Source organism: Cryptotermes secundus, unplaced genomic scaffold (genome assembly GCF_002891405.2).
Source record: "Cryptotermes secundus unplaced genomic scaffold, Csec_1.0 scaffold970, whole genome shotgun sequence".
Taxonomy (NCBI): Eukaryota; Metazoa; Arthropoda; class Insecta; order Blattodea; family Kalotermitidae; genus Cryptotermes; species Cryptotermes secundus.
In genome coordinates, this window is record NW_019744131.1 from 421,028 (window position 1) to 441,662 (window position 20,635).

Here is a 20,635-nt window from a genome sequence, read left to right on the forward strand (position 1 = left end):
TATATATATATATATTGTGTGTGTGTGTGTATAGCGCAGGGGCCGCGGTAGTTCGGTTGCGTTCACATTTGTTCCGGAGGATAAACGGCAGTTTGCCTCGCGCTCTGGATTTACAACGGGTTAAAACTGGTGGTTTCCAGTGCTTCTGATAGGTTCATGATTATATTTTCTTTTTCACTTAATCGGGACTGGAAATTGGAGTAGACGCGAATGGACGCCGTCTGCTTAGTTCCAAAGCGCTTCCTTTCGAAGAAGCTCTTACCAGAGTGTGAAGTCGACGTAACTATCGTACACAACGATACATATAATAAAAAATTCACGAGACTATATTGTAATAATTTCCTTTGAACATGTGTTGGTCATTCCCCGACGGTTTCGTACTTATACGGAACTCAGGCATGTGTCGCTAGGAAGGGCTATCGCCAGCCCCTTGTTAAATTTTTAATCGTACACTATTGAATTCTGTATATTTAAATAATAAACATGTATATAAGCATTGTTTTAGTTTATTTAGGTAGAACTTCCTGTAGAAATTGCTTTTTGGTATAAGCATAACGTAAATAATTCTAGGGCGTTCACTCCATTTTGATTAAATATCTTTAATACCGTAAAGAGGCGGGGTTGAGGCACTACAAGCCGGAAGGTCGCGGGTTCAAGTCCTGATGATGTCATTGGATATTTTTTTCAATTGACCTAATCCTTCCAGCCGTAATATGGCCCTGGGGTCAACTCAGCCGCTAACAGAAATGAGTACCAGGAATTAATTAAATAATTTCCCTGGGGAGTAAAGAGCGGCCTGCGCGTAAGGCTGACAACCTTACCGCCATCTATGAGCCGTTTGTCTAAAAAATGTGGGAACCTCAACGTCTCACAACCCTATGGGCTTCCACGGTCTTTTACAGGGATACCTTTACTTTTGTTTTACCGTAAACCTTATGGAGAATGTTTCATTTTTCTCCGTTAAACTTTTTTTGACAGTTCTCGCACCAATAAATATTCAGCGAATTCCGCTCGAGTTGTGCGGTGAAAAGCACGCAGGTTCTTGTGAAGTGGCCTTATTTCGGGGCGTGGTTTAAAACGACCGTCAACACAATACTAAATAAAACTAAAATGCACGTGTTAATACTGTCTCACTTTCTACACCACTACTTGATCGGCGTCATCATCATTATCATGTGCTTACAACAAATACACAATTGTCGTCACTGAATTGGTGAACTAATATGGACCCCCATTGGTGAACATCGCAAATGATATATTATCTGTATATTAAATTTCGGATTTGTTGGCATTTGTAAAATGTGGTAATGTTGAAAGTTGAGAACATAAAGAAAATCATCAAAAATAAGATAATCAGAACTGCGTCACATCTACACATTCAAATCATGTATCTACTCGCTATAACTCCACAAACCTGCTATTGCCTCATGCCTACAATACATAAAGCTACAACCGAACAGTCCCCACATATTCCTGTAAGACATACAAGGATGGAAGAAAACACGGCGAAATATATTATGGAGATTATCCCTATTGTATTTTATTGTATTTTAGCAATCAGTTTTGTTCAGCTACTTTTAATATTTAACATTTGCCTAGCACTGGCCGGGGCGGTCTGTTCCACTATTCCGAATTTCGGGCATAATGTCACAATATGTCGATAGAGATGCTTGTAACTTTTGTATCCCACAGCAACTCCCTCCAAGTGTCTGGTTCACAGTCATAAGAAATACATTTTTTCACCACGAACCTCAAATAAAAGTGTATTATGTTAAAACATACTGTGAGATACGGCTTTTTGTGAAAACATTCGTTCAGATATCATTGCTGTAGCCTATTTTAGCCAATTTAGGAAGCATTTTTTTTGTAAATTTTAGGTACCAAAACAAGAAGAATGTCATCGCTCTGTCAGACAAAGACTTGCTACACCAACTGCCAGCCCCAGTCTGTCACGAGCTAATAATAAACCTGTATCATCAACACTCAATCGTATCAACAACATGAAGAACAAGGAGCAGAACTCCAGTGGCTCAGGCGGTGGCTGGTTCAAGTCGCTTGACAGGCTCACTAAAAGGGGGAAGAACAAAGCCAAGGTAAGTACAACTGAAAAGTGTCGCCATTTCAGATGAAATGATCTGAAACAGCAATAACATGTCCGTCATGTATTAGGATGTATCCAACCACAACCATCACAGGCGCAACGGTTTTCTTCGGTCTAACTAGACATCGCCACAAATTAACCTTGAAATTTGCCAACAGCAATTTATCCAGTATTCCTCCAAGACTGACATTCATCAGACATCGCATTATATCCATATCTCATTCAGCACATCAGGACAGATGAAGGTAGAGGTAGGCAGCTGTTCTGAAAGTCCCTTGCTACCAAAGTATGTGGAGTCACAACCCAGAAAATAATCTTCATTACTAGGAAGATGATGTTATATGTAGCCACATGAATTTCAGAGGTAATTCTACAGCCATCTTATTCCTCCATTGCATTCTCCTAAAAGAAATACCTTACTAAAAGTTTCGCACTTTCCAAACACATGTCATTATCTGAAACGTCAGACGTTACATTCAGTGGCACCTTTGTTGCTCCCACTTCTCAAGTTCACACAGCAGCCAAGATGGTACTCTCAATTGCAGAAAGTTAAAATACATTAAAATGAGAGGGTATTCAGAGGCATGAAATTCGTAACAGGTTTCATGAGACTCAATCAGTTTTTGCCTGTAATACTGATGTTCATAGTTGAAACGGGAGCCATGTTAGGTGGGTCCCTTGTCACCACGGTATGGTGCGTCCTCAGGCTGCCGATGGAGGAGACGGCCTCCAGATATAGAGGGTAGCTGCGAATATATTGAATAAGCAGTCGCAGAAAACTGACAATGGGTCTTTCTCCAGCTGGGGGAGGGGGGGTTGGGCAGGGCTACAAACTCCTCACCATAAAGAATAAGCTTCTTACGCAGTGTCTCAAAGGGCCTCGGACCTGGATGGATTCTTTGGATGAACGACTCAAGCTAAAGAAAATGGACATGAGATTTGGGACATGGAATGTAAGAAGCCTGTACGGGTCAAGTTCGGTCAGGGCAGTGGCAGAAAAAATAACAAAATATGTCAGATTTAATGGGAGTACAGGATGTCAGATGGGATGGAGGCATTCATGAAACCAGGAGGCAAATATACAAATATACATTTTTTATGGAAAGGGAATGAGAATCATGAATTAGATACGGTTTTTTTTTGTATATAAGAGAATCACGTCAGCAGTTAAGAATTTGTTAGTGATAGGCTGTCGTCCATAATCCTAAGGGTTCACTGGTGCAATATCATTATTGTGAATGTTCATGCCACAACAGAGGATAAAATTGATGCAAATGGCAGGTTCTGTGAAGAACTAGAGCGCGTATTTGATAAATTCTCTAAGTATCGTATGCAAATTTTGTTATGAGATGTCAATGCCAAAGTAGGGAGGGAAGACATTTTCAAACCAACAATTGGGAATGTGAGTTTACACGAAATTAGTAATGATAATGGAGTTAGAGTAGTAAATTTTGGCACATCAAAAAATCGTACTGTCAGAAGTATAATGTTCCCACACCATAATATTCATAGATTTAATTGGACATCTGATTATAATAAGACTCACAACCAGATTGATCATATTATGATAGACACGGGACGGCATTAAAGTATGCTTCATGTTGGATGGTGATACTGACCACTGTCTAGTAGTGGAAAATTTAGGGAGAGACCGGCAGTAAGTAAACACAGTTCATATGGAAGGATTAATCTCAAAAAATTAAATGAGGTAGATGGTAAAAGAAAATGCAGGGCAAAAGCATGACATAGAGATAACTAAGAGATATTTTGAAAATGTGACACAGTTAGGATATTTGGGAACGACTATAACAAATGAAAACCGGGTTCAGGAGGAAATGAAGAAGACAGTAAATTTGGGTATTGCTTGCTACCATCAGTCCAAAACCATTTGTCTTCTTGTCTGCTGTCTAAAAATATGAAAATTAGAACACACAGAATTATAATTTTGCTTGTGGTTCTGTATGGATGTGAAACTTGGTCTCTTATATTAAGGAAGGAACACAGACTGAGGGTATTTGAGAACAGGGTGTTGAGAATATTTGGACCGAAGAGAGATGAAGTGACAGAAGGTTGGAGAAAACTACATAATGAGGAGCTTCATAACTTGTACTCTTCTCGAGGTAAAATTAGAATGATCAAGTCAAGGAGGAAGAGATTGGCAGGGTATGTAGCACGAATTTGGCGAATATGCGTGCATATAGGATATTTGTGGGAAAACCAGAAGGAAAGAAGCCATTAGGAAGACCAAGACATAGATGGGAGGACAATATTAAAATGGATCTTAGAGAAATAGGATGGGATGGTATGGATTCGATTTATCTGACTTGGGATAGGGACCATTTATAAGTCCTTGATATTTATGTAGGTACCTTTGTTGTCTCAGTCAGCCTCAGACATGTGTGAGGACAGTATTTTAAGTAAACCATTTCCAGTGCTATTTATTAAGGCTGCCAAGTGATTGATAGCTGGATTGAAATATTTACCATGCATTATGAATTTACTGACTTATCAGGGAGTTAAATGTTTATAAGAAAATAATTTTCTCAAACACATAGTAACACAGTGTATTATGACTGGCAGTTAAATTACTGGTTGACATGAGTAGCCTATAGTTCACACCTATTATGTACCGTCTTTGAGATACATTGTTATATGTGTTTTGTAACAGTGATTTGTTGACTGTATGTTTTTTAGAATCAGACAGGTTTTGAGTTTACAGTTTTTAATGAAGAATTGCAAAGAACTTCAAAAAACATGGCCATAGGTTAATTTAAGGTATGTCCTACCTAGAGATTGTAATGCCGTGTCTGCGTTACGTGGTTCCCCCCCTTTTACTACTTTTCCCCTTCCACTGCTCCACTTCCTGGTTCCGCACTGCTGAGCCTGCTGAGGTCCAACGAGAGTGATCCATTCTGTTGTGGGAGCTTGAACTGTTCAGTCGATTCACTCTTCTTGTGGTCTGTACGATTTTGATTAGTTGATTGCCGGAGGCCTATTTCCTCCAGGGACTTACATTGTATTCGCATTTAGTATTTAATATATATATTGTCATTTGATATATTTATTATAATGTCTTTGAGTTGGTATGTCATACCCAAAAACCAAATTTCTGTCTTCAAGACCTTTTCACGTTTCAAAGTAGTAGCAGAGCATGGTTTGGTTTTTGGGATCTCTTGGTCGTTGCCCTAGTTTTATGTTTTCTTGCTGTTTTGTTTTCATTATGACTACTGAGACAGTACTGCCTGAGTACTTGCATAGGGACGAACTAGAGAATGAGCTCGCCGTTCGAGGGGTTCCTATCGAAGGGTTGAATGTGACTGCACTGAGAGCGTTGTTCAGGACCTCGCGCGATGTTGAAGTGAACGCCGAGCAGTTCATCACTACGAAAGGTTCGAAGGCTATGCAAACTATTCTTTCCTTTTGTCAGGACAAATTTTTGCAAATCAAAGAGTAGGTGGAAAACACGGACAGTTCCCGTGTTTTCGTTGATTTCCCACGTTATTTACATAGACTTGCCCATCTTGGTACTCGGCTTCGCCATCTGTTCCAGTTTAGAAGAATACCATCCGAGTTGGAGTCTTCCGCCCTGACGTTGCGTGAGGAAGTGCAGTCACTTACGGTACAAATCAACAGCAATTTGCAGAGCGAGGAGCATACGTCATCAGTACTGCCGCTCGCTGCAAGTACGATCAATTTGCACAACGCTGAAGGCGTAGGGCCGAATCAGCTCTTGTATTTTCTGCCAGTCCTGACGTGGAGCATTTGACCCCTTCCCCTCTTCTTGTCGTGGATTCGGCCAGTCAACGAAACGATCGCTCAATCTTGGGTAATCTCCCACCACAGAGGTGTCCACTTATGCTGGTAGTATTTCTACCTTTCCTTTCGTCTTCGTAAAATTGCCGAATCCAGTACAGCAAATGTTTCAGGGTCTTCCCGTCACGGACGGATTGGAGTTGTCTCAGTTGATCAACATTTTTCGAGTTTTAATGCGGATTAGGCAGATTTTTACGGTTTTCCAAGTGCCCCCTGTTGACGTCTTGCAAGTCTTTTATAGTTTCACCAAGGGGACATTTGCCTCAAAAACGTTTGACGCAATACGGCGTGGGGATACTCTCCAAGCTTATCATGAGAGTATTCTTGAGTTTTTATTCCAACACGTGCCATGTTGCCACTGATAAGTTCCGATTATTTGAGAGCCCAAAGGGCCAACGAGCCCCTATCTGTTTATATTACTGACATTAAGGAAATTGCTGCTGTTCTGCGTCAGGATGCGGACGAGGCAGTTGTGGTCCGAAATATCCTCGATGGGCTCCACCCTCGGGAAAGAAGTCGGTTAGTTTTTGTGATAAACCTGCCACCTATACCGAACTAGACAACATATGCATACATGCACACAACATTTCGGCGAGCGACGAGAGTCAGAGCTCTCGATCGCGCAATCCACCCACTGTCATGACTCTTGCCGAGTCTTCTGTGTCTGGTAACCCTACTTCGCAACCTTCCCAAAAGTTTTGTTACCGCTGTAACAAAGTTGAGCACATCCGTCGAGAGTGCCGTGTTAAGTTATCAGCATTATCTAGGCAGCCGCCTTTATTCCAACGTCGACTAACTGACTAGAAGTTAACGCGCAGTCCTCTAGTTCTCACGTGCCTTTTGCCATTCCCAGGGGTGATACTCATACGGTTTCTACCTTGCAGAGTCAGAGTATACAGGGTGTTTCTGAGTATCATTTGCCCCATCTTCAAGTGAAATTGGGTTTCGGGCCAGTGCACGCGCTCTTAAACTCAGGGGCTGTGCGTTCATTAATATCGGTTACTGTTTATGAAAACCTTAAGAGGAAATTCCCCACTATACCCACTTATCCTGTCACTGTGAGATGTGTCACTGCGTCTGCGCACATCTTTCCGGTGCACATTGGGGTTATATGCAAGGTTAGAATTGATAGGTATACGTGGAAGATTCCTTTCTATGTGGTCCCGGATTTGATCGAACCAGTTATATTGGGGGCCGATTTCTTGGGCAAGGTTGGCTTGATGATTGATATGCCGGAAGGATATGCCTTCTGTAAATTCGACCCCACCAATAGAATGACCTTACAGCGTCGATTTTCGACTCTGGAGGTTTCGCGGGTGTGCACTGCTTCCCAGTCGCACCCTGACTTTTCCTGTTTGAGTGACGTAAGCGCTACTCAGTTGAAGCAGCTCATTAAGGATTTTCCGGACGTCCTAACCCCTAAGTTGGGACTCACTAATCTATTAAAGTATGACATTGAGCTACTGGACGCATCTCCGGTTAAGGTCCCGCCCTACAGATTGATGCCACCTAAAATGGATATCTTGCGCCGCCACATACGTCAAATATTCAACGAGGGTATCATTACACCCTCCACGTCTCCATACTCGAGTCCCATCTTCCTCGTCACCAAAGGTCAAGATGGTTTCCGTCCAGTTGTGGACTACCGGGCGCCTAATAAAAAAATCAAAATCGTACAGACCAGGAGAAGAGTGAATCAACTGAACAGTTCAAGCTTCCACAACAGAATGGATCACTCTCATTGGACCTCAGCCGTGCGAAACTAGGAAGTCGAGCAGTGGAAAGGCGAAGATAGTAAAAGGGGGGGACGCCCTCTGACGTAACGCAGACATGGCGTTACAAGATAGTGAGAACAACTATAAAAACCTTCAGTAAGGACTGGTGGTCCACTTTTCAGGATTCAAACAGAATACCCCCCAGAACATGAGGCAGTAGTGTTAACCATGCCACAACACTGCCTCCGCACACCCCCTGAAGAAAGCAAAGCACCTGCACTAAATATATTTTTGCACAATGACTATATAATCACAATCAGAATACCAGTCTAAAGACTAAGCACATCCGTTCTTGAATATGAATTCTGAGTGCTAACCACTACATTATAATATCCAGTACCATTTTCCTTGCTATGACTTTGCGTTCGTATGCGCAGTAGATGTCTTTGGCATCAACTTTGCATCTACTACCTATTAAAATTGTTGTGTAGAACGTTTTCCCACACGTGAAATGTAAGTCATAAGATTAATGTCAAGACAGGACATTAACATTTTTAATGTTCGTACATCTGTTGAAGAGGAGCCGGGATAGCTCAGTCGGTATAGCTACTGGCTATGATCTGGACGGCCAAGGGTTTGGATTTCCGAGTCCCAGTGGGGTAAAGAATTGTCCTTTCTTCACGTCGTCCAGACCGGCTCTGGGGTCCACCCAACGGCCTATCCAATGGGTACCGGGTTTTTTTTCCCGGTGGTAAAGTGGCTGTGGCGTGAAGCTGACCACTCGCCTCCAGCTAATGACGAGGTAGAGAAAATGTGGATTTATACATCCACTCCCCCATACGCCTTCATGAGTGCCAACTTTACCTTTTACGTCTGTTGAACGTAGTCTTGAACTATGTAGATAGAGTGACTATAGACGGGGTTTGGATTGGTAATCTCATTTAGTGAACTTTTCAACAACTCGTGACTACACTCTACAAAGCACTGTCACACACCGACTAGTGTTCTCATTCATGGTCTCCACTGCGCTGCTTGGTAACGTCTTCCAACAGTGGACATTTTTCTGCTTCCGGGTTCTAGAATTCTCCCCGACCTCAACTACCAGCCCATCCAACTCTCAGCGTTCTTTCTCTCTCTCTCTCTCTCACACACACACACACACACACATTCACAGAGATACTGTACGACTGCACGACTCATTTATGTGCAGTAAATTCAGTAGTTTCGCACCAGAAGGGTTGGAAATTACTCTATTCTAAAATGGATGTTTACAGATTCCCTACCAGTAGCGACTCATGTCTAAAGCTTAAAAGCTAAAAGATGTCTGCATCAGTCCAGGCGTGGCCTGGTGACTTACAGACTGCTGCAAGTAGCACTTTACTATTACCAATCGGTATACAGACCCCTGTGGCTTCTATTGAAACAAGTGAAAGCAGGGTAGGTCGACATGGGTGTCAGGAATGCCTTTTCTGTCTGCAACGGTAGTTCCGCCTTTTCTTCCTGGGAAACGGCCAGTCCGGTAAAAGTGATAATTTGCAATAATTAACCTCTCATGCAGTTTGATTTGTGTCTTAAGAGGCCAGAGCCACATCTGTCTTGCAACTGTTCAGTGACCTCATAGCGCAGCTCCCAACTGTCATTTGCATTAAATGCTGTGACTTTGAGAGGCCTATGATCTCTAGGAGCCATCTTCTTTCATTAAGTTAAGTATCATGTTTGTAACGACCATTCTACTTGTATTGTCTGTTTCTGACACAGCTTCACTGAGCCGTGCGACTCTTAATGTCATCGTTAGGCGAATTGGGAGCTTGTATCGACAGACCTGTTCTGTGATCTTTTGTTGTGGCAGATGCTGCTACACAACAGCCGCAGGCTTTTCTCATATGTCCACCATGCCTGTGGTTACTAGTGCTGTGTGTCTTGACACAGTGCAGGTGCGTAGAGCTGCTCTCGTGAGACGAACTTAGAGAAGACCGTCCTCCCAGAGGATCACTTGGGAGCTTGTTGTGATCTACTATGCAGTTCTTTCGCATGGCTGCAGTCTCTTGTCAGGCTGCTGGTCCTAGTTATGTAGCCTTCGCATGGACCCCAAAGAAAACTCCTCTCCTAACAGTTCCTTAATTGTTGCAATGGACGCGTTGCTTAGCGATGGCTCTGGTATTGCTGCATGCCTACGAAGCTGTGGCCTAGCAACAGCTGTCTTTTAGCTTCACAATTCTGTCTTTCAGCCGACACGCAACATTATATGATGGTTATAATATTCATGTCAATACAAGAGTATTTCCACCAGGTGGAGTTCTGTCGAGGACGACACGTTTTGGCACATGTCTTATCTTCAGGTATGAGTATGAAGGGTGAGCCATAAAACTGGCCCCCAGACTGCGACCTTCAATGATCTATTGTGCTTCCCCTTTGGATTAACCCTTTATTAATCCTACACTTCGAATGAAATATAGGACTTTGTTTACGGTGGCGTCATAAAAATCACTTAGTTCCAGAAGAATGGACCCAGGTGGCAATATCTTAAATAAGCTATAGCCTCACAATCACATAAGATGTGTGTGGCTGATTCATCTTCTTGTAGGCACATCTCACAAGTAGGGTCCTCTGTCAGTCCCAGTTTGGAAAGGTGCCCTTTTAGGTGGCAGTGTCCAGTAAGTAATCGTACCACCCATCCTAATTGATCTCTGTTTAATTTTAACAGGTTCCTCGTTCTTTGGCAGAGGGTCCTGATATAAATCCTTTTGCCTGTTTGAGTCCAGTTATGGAATCTCAGTGTTTTTGTGATTTCTGTTAGTCCAATCCCATATCGCTTTCTTGGCAACTCCTACTGAGATGCCGCAAGCTGGTTCAGGTCCTGTGAACGGCTGTTTAGATCCTGTTCTTGCCAGCTGATCTGCGGTTTCATTCCCTACCATACCCTCATGACCTGGCACCCATATCACTTGAACTCTGTTATGTCTGGCCAGTTGTATGAGGGATTGGTGGCAGTCCCAAACCAATTTTGAAGTGATTTGGTAAAGGGTATAATCACCATCTTGTTTGGATTGATAGACAAGTTTGTCCTTTCGCACAACTGTGGAACTGTATACAGGGCTGTTTGTAAGACCTCTGATACAGTTTGTGAGAATTTCCCATTAATTAGGATTCCTATACCATCAGCATATCCTATTGTGAATTGGCCTGTACTGTTGAGCCCCCAAAGATCATCATCCATGACCAGGCTCCACAGGAGAGGGGAAAGAACGCCCCCCTGCGGACACCCTCTCGCCACAGACGCTCTCAGGGTCTCTCCAGACAATGTAGCACTTATATTTCAGCATGGCACAGATCCATCTGCATATTGCGGGCTCAGTGCCATATCTTTCAGCAGCCTGTTTTATTGTATCAAAGGAGGTACTGTCAAAGGCTCCTTCTATGTCAAGGAATGCTCCAAGAGCAATATCCTTGAGTTCAATAGCATTCTCTATGCGTAGTACTACATTAGGCAGTGCAGTTTCAATAGATTTACCTGTTTGTTAAGCATGTGTGTTTCGGTGCAGAGGATGAATTTTTTGCACCGTCCCTAATCTGTCTATCTAACACCTTCTCCGTCGTTTTCAAGATGAGAGACGACAGGCTAATAGGATGATAAACTTTAGCCTTGGTGTAATGTGGTTTGTTTACGTTCGCGTGTGTGAGGATGGTAATTCACACGCGAACTCAGGATGTTAGGAGTTTATCGCTACGTCGTGGGACGTAGAGGGTAACGTGTTATAAATGATACAAACTCCGTCCCAAGTGCAAACAATATATGTTATATGTCTTTGGTCTTGTTCTCTTCCACACTACATGTTTCGGCCTCTATCAGCCATCATCAGGTGTATACTCTTAACGTTGCTGCTACACTGAACCCAGTCTAAAATTTAACATTTAAAAACACATTGTTATTTTCTTCGTATTATCAACATCTACCTCGTTGATATGTGTCTGGTATGTAGATTATATTGCACGCGTCAAATTTGATTTTCCTGTAGTAGCACTATAAAATCTTTAGTTATGATTTTAAAATCATAACTAAAGATTTTATAGTGCTACTACAGGAAAATCAAATTTGACGCGTGCAATATAATCTACATACCAGACACATATCAACGAGGTAGATGTTGATAATACGAAGAAAATAACAATGTGTTTTTAAATGTTAAATTTTAGACTGGGTTCAGTGTAGCAGCAACGTTAAGAGTATACACCTGATGATGGCTGATAGAGGCCGAAACATGTAGTGTGGAAGAGAACAAGACCAAAGACATATAATATATATTGTTTGCATTTGGGACGGAGTTTGTATCATTTATAGTGTAGAGTGCAACAGGATGCTTAAGTATAATATGGTAACGTGTTGTTTAGCTGCCACCACTTGATGATACTGCACCAAGACAGGTGCGATGTTATTGCACTGCTCCAACAGGTGAGATGCGCTGGCCAGCTGTGATGTTGAACTCAGCCTGCCGAAGTCGTTTAGCGTGTTGAGAACCGAAGCGTTGGGCATGTGGATAAGCGAGATCTCCTCGAAGATTCGGATGTGTGAAATAAGGTAGACAACACGAACTTGTGAGATGAAACCAAACACTTTACTTGTTCAAGACATGAAATAAGTATAAAACAGGAATCAAACCCCTGACTTTACGAGAGCGGTGTGCTCCCAAACGCACAGTGCGTGCTGCACTAGCTTAATGGTTTTTACATCCTCGAATGGTTACAATGCCAGCCCTTATATAGTATTGTCTTCGGGCGTGGCAAAATCATGTGACTTCATAGCGTCCATCTCCTTATAAGGAGAGCTTGGGGCCCAGATGGTCCCTGGATATTACAGTTAATTCTCAGAACCATAACGTCATCCTCAGTGCCGTGTGCAGCTAAGATGACTTCATTTTCAAGTTGTGAAATATCTGTTTATGTTAGGCTTAATTTGCCGTTCTATGCTCTGTATCTAGGGTATCTCACACTGTCATATGCCAACTTAATGTGAGAAAACATCATTAAATCCTATAAAATACAATATGTGGTGACGTCACTTGACATACCAGCGTTACCACATTACATCGGTATAATCAATTTTCCCAAGCCTCGGAATAAATGTCACTTTAACTTGCCTTCAGGCCGCAGGAATAAACCCATGCGCCATGCAGGCTCTAAATATACGGCATAGGTGTGGGACTAAATGTTTCGCCCCTTGCTGCAGAAGTGCCATTGCAATACCATCTGTTCCCGCAGACTTAAATGGTTTGAAGGTACCTAAAGCCCAACTAATTTTTGATTCATTGATTACCCGACCAGCCAGGTTCCAGTCTCCCCTGTTCATTATGTATCCACATACGTCCAGGTTCTGCTGGTCCCACTCGTCAACCAAATAATCAATCAACTTTGAATGTGGGAAGTGAACTCTGAACAGTTCCTTCAGTGTTCCTTTTTCAGTTTGGGTATACTTACCATCAGGCAGCTTGATAGAGCTGACCTTATTGGTCGCCTGTTTTGCCATGACCCTCATGAGTCTGGCACTGCCCTGCACATCACTGATCTGGAAGTACCTCCTCCATGAAGATTGTTTGGCTTTCCTTATCTCCTTATTTTAACAGGTGAGGGTTTCCTTGTAGGTGTCCCACTGCCCTATCCTTTTCGCTATATTACATAGCTTTCTTGTTTTCACTCTCAGCCCACTCAGCTTTTTATTCCACCAAGGTGCATTCCTTGGTAAGCGAGTGTCCTGGCTGGACAATTATGACAATAGGACAAGATGACGGCCCCTTGCAACTGGTCAACAGATCGATCTGTGTCCTTTATCGTACATATACTTCGCGAAATAAACTCCAGGTTCACCTTTCGGTCATCCTTGTATGACTCCCAATTGTTTCTCTTGGGATTCCTGAAGGTAACTTGTTGTGTTGTTATGCTACCGATTTGAAAGCATATGTATCTGTGGTCCGATAAAGACGGCTCATCAGATATATGCTAATTAATTACCAGGTTTCCTATGTTTTTTTGTCCCTAGTTCCAAATCAATAACCTCCTTCCTATTGCAAACTACAAAGGTAGGTTTGTTACCATGATTTAAATTCCATAAGGCTCTCTCCCCTTGGGTTAGTGCCGGTGCTCCCCCACAAGATGTAGTGCGCGTTGGCATCACACCCAATGATGAGTTGCTTTTTCCTGCTACAGCAGTATTCTATGATGTCCCTCATTTCCTTAGTTGGTGGTGGGTCATCTGAGTCGTATGGAGGTTAGACTGAAGCAACAGTCAGCTCCATGCAGTCTCCTTGATACGTGTATGTTATCTCCATTGCTGTTGCGTCACTAGAACAGAGCTCCAGCAAAGGCAAGGCATTAACATGATTCCTGATATAAACACAGGATCTTGCATTATTACTGGGTACAGCAGAGTAAACTGTTCCCCCTGTGTTATTTAAGCCCCTTATTTGACCCTTATATAACCAACGTTCCTGAATAAATACTATATCTGCCTTACACTCAGCTAGTTGTTGGCACAGAGTTGCTGTGGTGTAGGTTAATCTGAAGAAATTTCATGATGTGTGTATGTGCTGTGTGTGTATGGATGTATTAGGTGTATGTGTTTGGATTAGTGATCTCTTCAAATTGGGGAGGGGTCAGTTTCCATCTGATATCCCTCCCCGTCCTCCGACTGAATTCCGTGTGAAGGGGTCCCCTGATCCTTTTTTTTTTCTTTGGTCATCTGGGGGAGTGGGTATCTCATCCCTGTCCCCCCAAGAGACCGATTTGGAAGATACTGTATCTGACACAGGTTCTGCCCGACGCTGAACTTCAGGATCATCCAGCACCTTAACAGTCCCCTGTGAGAGTCCTATAAATATTTTGTAACCATTCCTCTGTATAATAGTATGGGATTCCCGGTCTATGAATAAGATAAGCCTCTGGCCTTTCGACTCAGACTGCTTATTTAGTACCCTCCAGTTCTCAGTATGAAGTCATGGATTAAGGTTTGCAATCCATTTCAGCAGCTCTTCCTGATTCTGGGCAAGTTTGTCCCTAGTCGGGAGAGCCACTTTAACAGGTTTGGGCAGGTTCCTGGCATCAGTAACTTTCAGCCTGGCCCCTGATTCCAGCCTGTGTTTGTCAGTGGCTTTGGTGAGCCATTGACCAGACTGTTGGTCGGTACATACATAGATAAGTGCATCTCCCACTAGTCTGTAAGATTTCAGGTGTGGTAGTTCTCCTTGGAGTCTTATGTAACACCTCCCTCAGTGCTTCCAGAATGGAATTCTGGTCATCTTCGGTAAAATTATCCTCAGGATATGTTTCCTTGAAGATAGCTACCTTTATATTGGTCAGATCCTCCTTGTAAGTCCCTGGGCCTTTTCGGAGTTGTGGCCGTTTCTGTAGGGATACTGCCCTCCAACCGTGGCCTCTTAAAGGTACCGGTGGGGGTTTCTCCCTGCTTGGACGAGCCTGCATTTCCTCGTTGCTGACTGCCCCCAGCTCTTGCCTTTTTAAACTTCCATCTAGCGCATCCAGACAAGGCTTTTTTCGCTATACGGGGTCCACCTACTCCAGAGACTAGGTGTTCATATCCTTCTCCTGCTGCGGGTGTGCTAGAGTTACTAGCCCCTGCAGTGGTACGTCAGTACTACTGACTCCCAAGAGAGGAGTTTTTGGTTTTACTTAAAGTAGGTTTCAAACCATTGTTTCGTCCCTGCCTTTGGCTGAAAGTTCAACAGCAGGTTCGCTGTTTGCAACTGGGACCCTTAGTGGTTCGCCAGAGCTTCCAGCTCCCTGATGAAGCATTTATCATAGGTATCCCCTTAGAGGGGGTCCCTTTTCAGCCTAAGGTCCTTACGGCCGGTTTTTAGTTTGGTTCCTTTCATTTTGGTCCCACGAGTCATGGGGATTTTAAAGGTCGCCACCCGCAATGCCCCATGCGGGTGGAAGGCCTAAATACAACTGGGTACTGCCTGGTGTCCCAAGAGGATCGTTCAGACGCTGGCTAATTACCACCCCAGTGCCATGCAGCCCTCAGCACGATGCCTCACACCTTGGCTTAGGTGGTCTGGTCCTGTTGTGATTGAAACCCTCACAAGCCTCCAGGACCAAGAGTGCCTCTTCGGGGGGTGAAGGGGTATCCCAGATTATTAATGGGAGTGCGACACCAGTTAGTGATGAGTTTGTGACCAGGGCAACCTGCATGAGAGAGTCGCCCCTGGGGCTGGCCTATGAGCTCCCCCATTCCCACCCCTCCACATGGGTTGGTCAAACCGTTTCAGAGTGTTGAGCCCTAAGGCTTGTGGCACCTTATCAGTACTCTAGGGAGACAAATAGCTGAAGCTACCCCCATGGGAGTGCTCTCCCGCATTCATCCTGGGTACACTGTAGTGATACCCAAGAGTCATTTTGCCGCTGCATGGGAGGCTCTGGTCATATAGCCATTGCCCTTTATGGGAACTTAGTTGCCAGCCTCAGTAGGTCATACTGATCTGGACCTCGAGATTGTCGTTGCCCAGCGGGACCATGAGGAAGTGTCCCAACACATCCCTGGTCCATGATGCCTCCCCACCAAAGACACAACCGTGGTTTGGCCAACTTCATTGAGGATGGCATCATTACCACCTGTAACATGTGACCTAAGAAAGTCACAGTTACCCCGCCTATCTTCAGGTAAGTTTCTTAGTTACAGTTATCTTATCATGTACTTTCGTGTAAGCCAAGTGAATCCTCCGTCTTGTTATACACTATACACACACACACACACACAAACTGTATCATGTACTACAGTGGGTTGGTGGGTAGGGTGGAAAGTTGAAACTATAAATTTGTCAAAATCTCCAGATTGATTTTATCATGATCAAAATATTTTATCATATATACTACATACATGAGGAAGCAGAAAAAGATTCAACATATGTAACATCGAAGCCTGCCACTGAACACAGTTTTGAACCATTTGAACCCAGATTACTGTTTCCCTAGGAGACTAACTTCTATTATTGTGTGAATAATGAAGGTAATTTGAAACCTGAACTTATTTCTTATTTCTAGGAGCAAGATAAAGACACAGAAGATGAGAACAAGACAGTCAGGCAAAACAACAATAACACTACCAGTAATAATAAGAACCTAAGATTTTTTGGGGACACAGATCAGGAATCTGTAACATCAGTAATCCACCAGCCAAGTCATCAAACCCTACGTCGCTACAAGTCAAACAACAATAACAGCACCAATGGTATGAGCACTGGCAGTATTAATAACAAAGTACAGGCACCATCACGGAATCTGGCGGCAATGGGGCTTCGTCAACACCGCAGTGCTGGGGACGTGGCTACCAGCTCTGCCGAGAGCACCACTGAAGGAGACAGCAGTCAACAGTCACAAAGATCTGTTGTCTATCTGCATGCAGCCACTGGTGAGACAAAATGGTGCACATATTTCCTAGTGAGGCTGGCAGGTTGTTTAGTGAAATGTTAGCAAAAGACCAATTTTGTGCCAAAATACATTTACTTTACATTTGCTGTGTCATCTTAGGTTAATCTTCCATTAAGAAATAATCTATTACATAAAAATTAATTTCCCATTAGGCAATAAATTGGAGGTATGGTGACCTCAGTTTAAAATAATATGTACATACATAGCTAAAGTAAAGTAAATAGAATATATATACAGTATATACTTATTTCAGTAAACAGAATTAATTTGAAATGGACAGCAACAAGTAAGTTGCACAAGCTGTCATACGTCTGACTTGTATTCAAGAAGTGCTTGCCTTGAATCTCGGCCAGAACTATCCTGACAGGTTTTTCATAGTTTTTCTCAGTCCATTCAGGCAAATTCATCCTATCATGCAATGCTTTGTAGTCTGAATTTCTGATGGTGTAGTTGAATAAGTACGAGTAAATGTGGGTGCAATACACAACAAACAACACAGTGTAAAGACACATGGCTAGTTGTGCAAAGAATGGTTGAAAAAACTTCACAGATTTGTTGTAGTGACTATTCATTCCTCATACTGAAAATGGCACATCAGCTTCTCAGATGCATTAATACTAAATATGTGTAAACTGAATAGTTAATGCTTATTTATTACTCGTGATGCAAAACCCTAATCTAAGCATCGGTAAAACCTTACTTCACTGACATTTACAGAGCTCAGCCTTTACAATAGTTTTAATAGAATAAGAAACTCTTTTCACCTTTGAAAATACTGGTGGAACCTGAGACCAGGTATGACAGTGTCATCAAACAAATTGGGGCAGGTTTAGTATAGTAGTTACTAGGTAACAGGAAAGTACACATAAACAGTGCTGAATTATGCAACATACTTCTATGTGTGACCTCAAGATAGCACACTAAAAACTCCAAGTCATTAGTATGCATTTAGGTTAAATTCTTTGGTTCATTCAAAATTAGAGCAACTCTACTCAATCAACTATATGCCCATATGTTTAGGGAATGATAAGTTTATATAAATGTTTCAGCTCTGGGCAATAGCAGCAGGTAGACATATATGGGTATGTATGATTCTACAGAAAGTCAGTTTTAAGTTTATAATTGTAATGAAACATATCAGATGATGGCACTGTATGGAATCACTGAACTAATAGTGTTTAAACCTTCTGCATCAGGGTCATTCATGTCACTAAGTTTCACTTTTCAGATGAGTATTGAGAATAAGCTTACTACCATCTGCTAACCTGGTGAAAGCCATACCAACAGGAGGGAAGAACGTATGTTTACAACAAACATAGGCATTCTTTACAGCCAAATTTTATTCCAACAAATTTCTGGAAAATGATTCATCATAAAAAAACAAAATATATGACATAAAACATATACCTTATTAATATCTGAAATTGTCATTTAAATATTGATCCCTAATGTGGAATATATTTAAAGTAATAAAAATAGATATTCATATAACTCCTTATATAAAATGTTCCTATACACTGGTATGAACAAAACAAATCCAACTCTTAATGACAAATGTATGGATGTACAGATGTGACTTCGCATACAGCATTTGGCTGTTTATTCATATGTGTATACAACACAAAATTTAACTGAGCAACATGAAGTATAATTTTTCCACATGGAGTAGAGCATGTGTATTTTCAGTTATCCTCTGAAAATACAGAATTATTCATATTTTGTCATATTATAGCATGATACTGGTCATGTCACAGCTCAGGCAGTTAGAGACTAACCGCTCATTGGGGAACCTCAGGTTCAGTCGCTGTTGACTTAATGTGAGATTTGTCATGGACAGAGTGGCAATGGAGCAGATTCTTCTTTGAGTTCCTTCATCATTCCATCATTGCTCCATATTCATTTATCACCACCTACTAAGGTGTCTGATAGCCCTGACCACGGAGCACATTATCACATCCTCAGTCTTAAGTTTGGTGGCTGACCCCGTGCTTTGCTGGTTACAAGAGTGTAAGGAAATTTCTTGTTTTTGTAACATGATAACATGTAGAACCTAGTATTTCAGAATTCAGTTGAGAGCTTGTATCATTGCTTGTCAACCTGCCACCACACTAAAATTCAGTTCAGTGTCTAACAATCCACCAAATCATATATTTTCGCAAAGTAGTGTACATGTATGCGTGCACACATGCATGAATAGCCTGTGTTCATATTGTTTTCCTAACATAGCACATTAAAATTAATAGAATTCAGTGGACTGACACATTTTATGAATAAATAAAAAAGACAAGAATGGCAAAATATTAAGAGTGAGATTTGATGCACTGACTATGAAAATTACTGCTATCTAAGTTGTAATGCCATGTAGTCGGATAGATATTTACTCATGTTTTGGAGGAAAATGGAGCTTTCAACTTTACTGCTTGAAGATGGAGACAGCATGTTCCTCCAACACATCACTAATTTGTATAAGACTACAACACTACTTCCCAGAAGACAGTAATCTTCATTAAATTAAAATAAAAATTGGTGTTCTGGAAATGCACAACATGAAACAATTACATACACGTAGAAATGAGCTGTATACTGAGTCTGAAACCAGGCAGTACAGCACAGATCAATGAGATATGGTTATTATGATGGGACTGCTCAGTTAGTTAAGCGATTGACTATAGGTCAGTTGATCAAAATTTGATTCCCAGTAAGGATGGAAATTTTGTCTCCATCACATGCAGAATAAATCAGGAGGCCACTCAACCAGCTATCCAACGGTTAATTGGATTCTGTTGATTACTTCCGTGGGATAAAACAAGAAGAATGTAAATATAACTACTTCATCTAGTACCAAGAGCTAAATACACAAAACTTTTTCTTCTCTGCCCCTTCAGAATGTGGTTCTTGGGCCCAGAATTATCTTTATGTAACCTTATAAGCCCACATTCTCTTAATTTTGAGCCACTATGCAGGATATCAAATGATCACTGTGGCCACGCGGTCTAAGGCATGAACTGTTGTCAGTCGTTTGAGCTCTGGGATCGTGGGTTTGAAACACACTCAAAGCATGGATCACTGTGTGTGTGTTTATTTTGTATTTGTGTTGTTCTGTATGTAGGTAGCGGCCTTGCGACATGCTGATCCTCTGACCAAGGAGTCCTACTGACTGTGAAGCCATAGATAGATAGATACAGGAAATTAAGTTATTAATTAGTGTTATATTATTTTTATCAGTCTCATTGATTGTTTCTAAAATTTGTTTTATTTCAGTGGGAGATATTCCTGGTCCACCAAGATCTCAGAGTAGTGGAGTCGCTCGCAGAGCGCAGAGCAGAGAGGAACTGTCCTCCACAGGAGGTTCACCATGTCCATTGCAGCCACAAACTCGCACAGTATCGCGTTCAATATCTGTGAGTGTCTTTCAGGCCAACTATACGTATGTTATAGGATCTCTTGAGGAATTCAGAGTTATTTAGTTGGCCATGATATTCCCTCATTTTAGGGTTTCACCAATGGTTCATTGTTGATATTATTTTGCTGTTGGGTCTTAGCACCATATGGGTGTGGGCAGTGTTCATAA

At 42.1% G+C, this 20,635-nt stretch overlaps 1 protein-coding gene across 2 annotated transcripts in view; it reads left to right on the top strand.

The window, feature by feature from the left end:
- LOC111874557 (probable serine/threonine-protein kinase DDB_G0282963) overlaps positions 1-20,635 on the top strand; it is a 217,569-nt gene that overhangs the window by 185,709 nt on the left and 11,225 nt on the right. For both annotated transcript variants that reach the window (XM_023870147.2, XM_033755500.1), the window contains exons 4-6: positions 1,878-2,093; positions 16,678-17,044; positions 20,326-20,465. In XM_023870147.2, the coding sequence (XP_023725915.1) occupies positions 1,878-2,093; positions 16,678-17,044; positions 20,326-20,465 (723 nt within the window). The remainder of the gene's footprint in view (positions 1-1,877; positions 2,094-16,677; positions 17,045-20,325; positions 20,466-20,635) is intronic.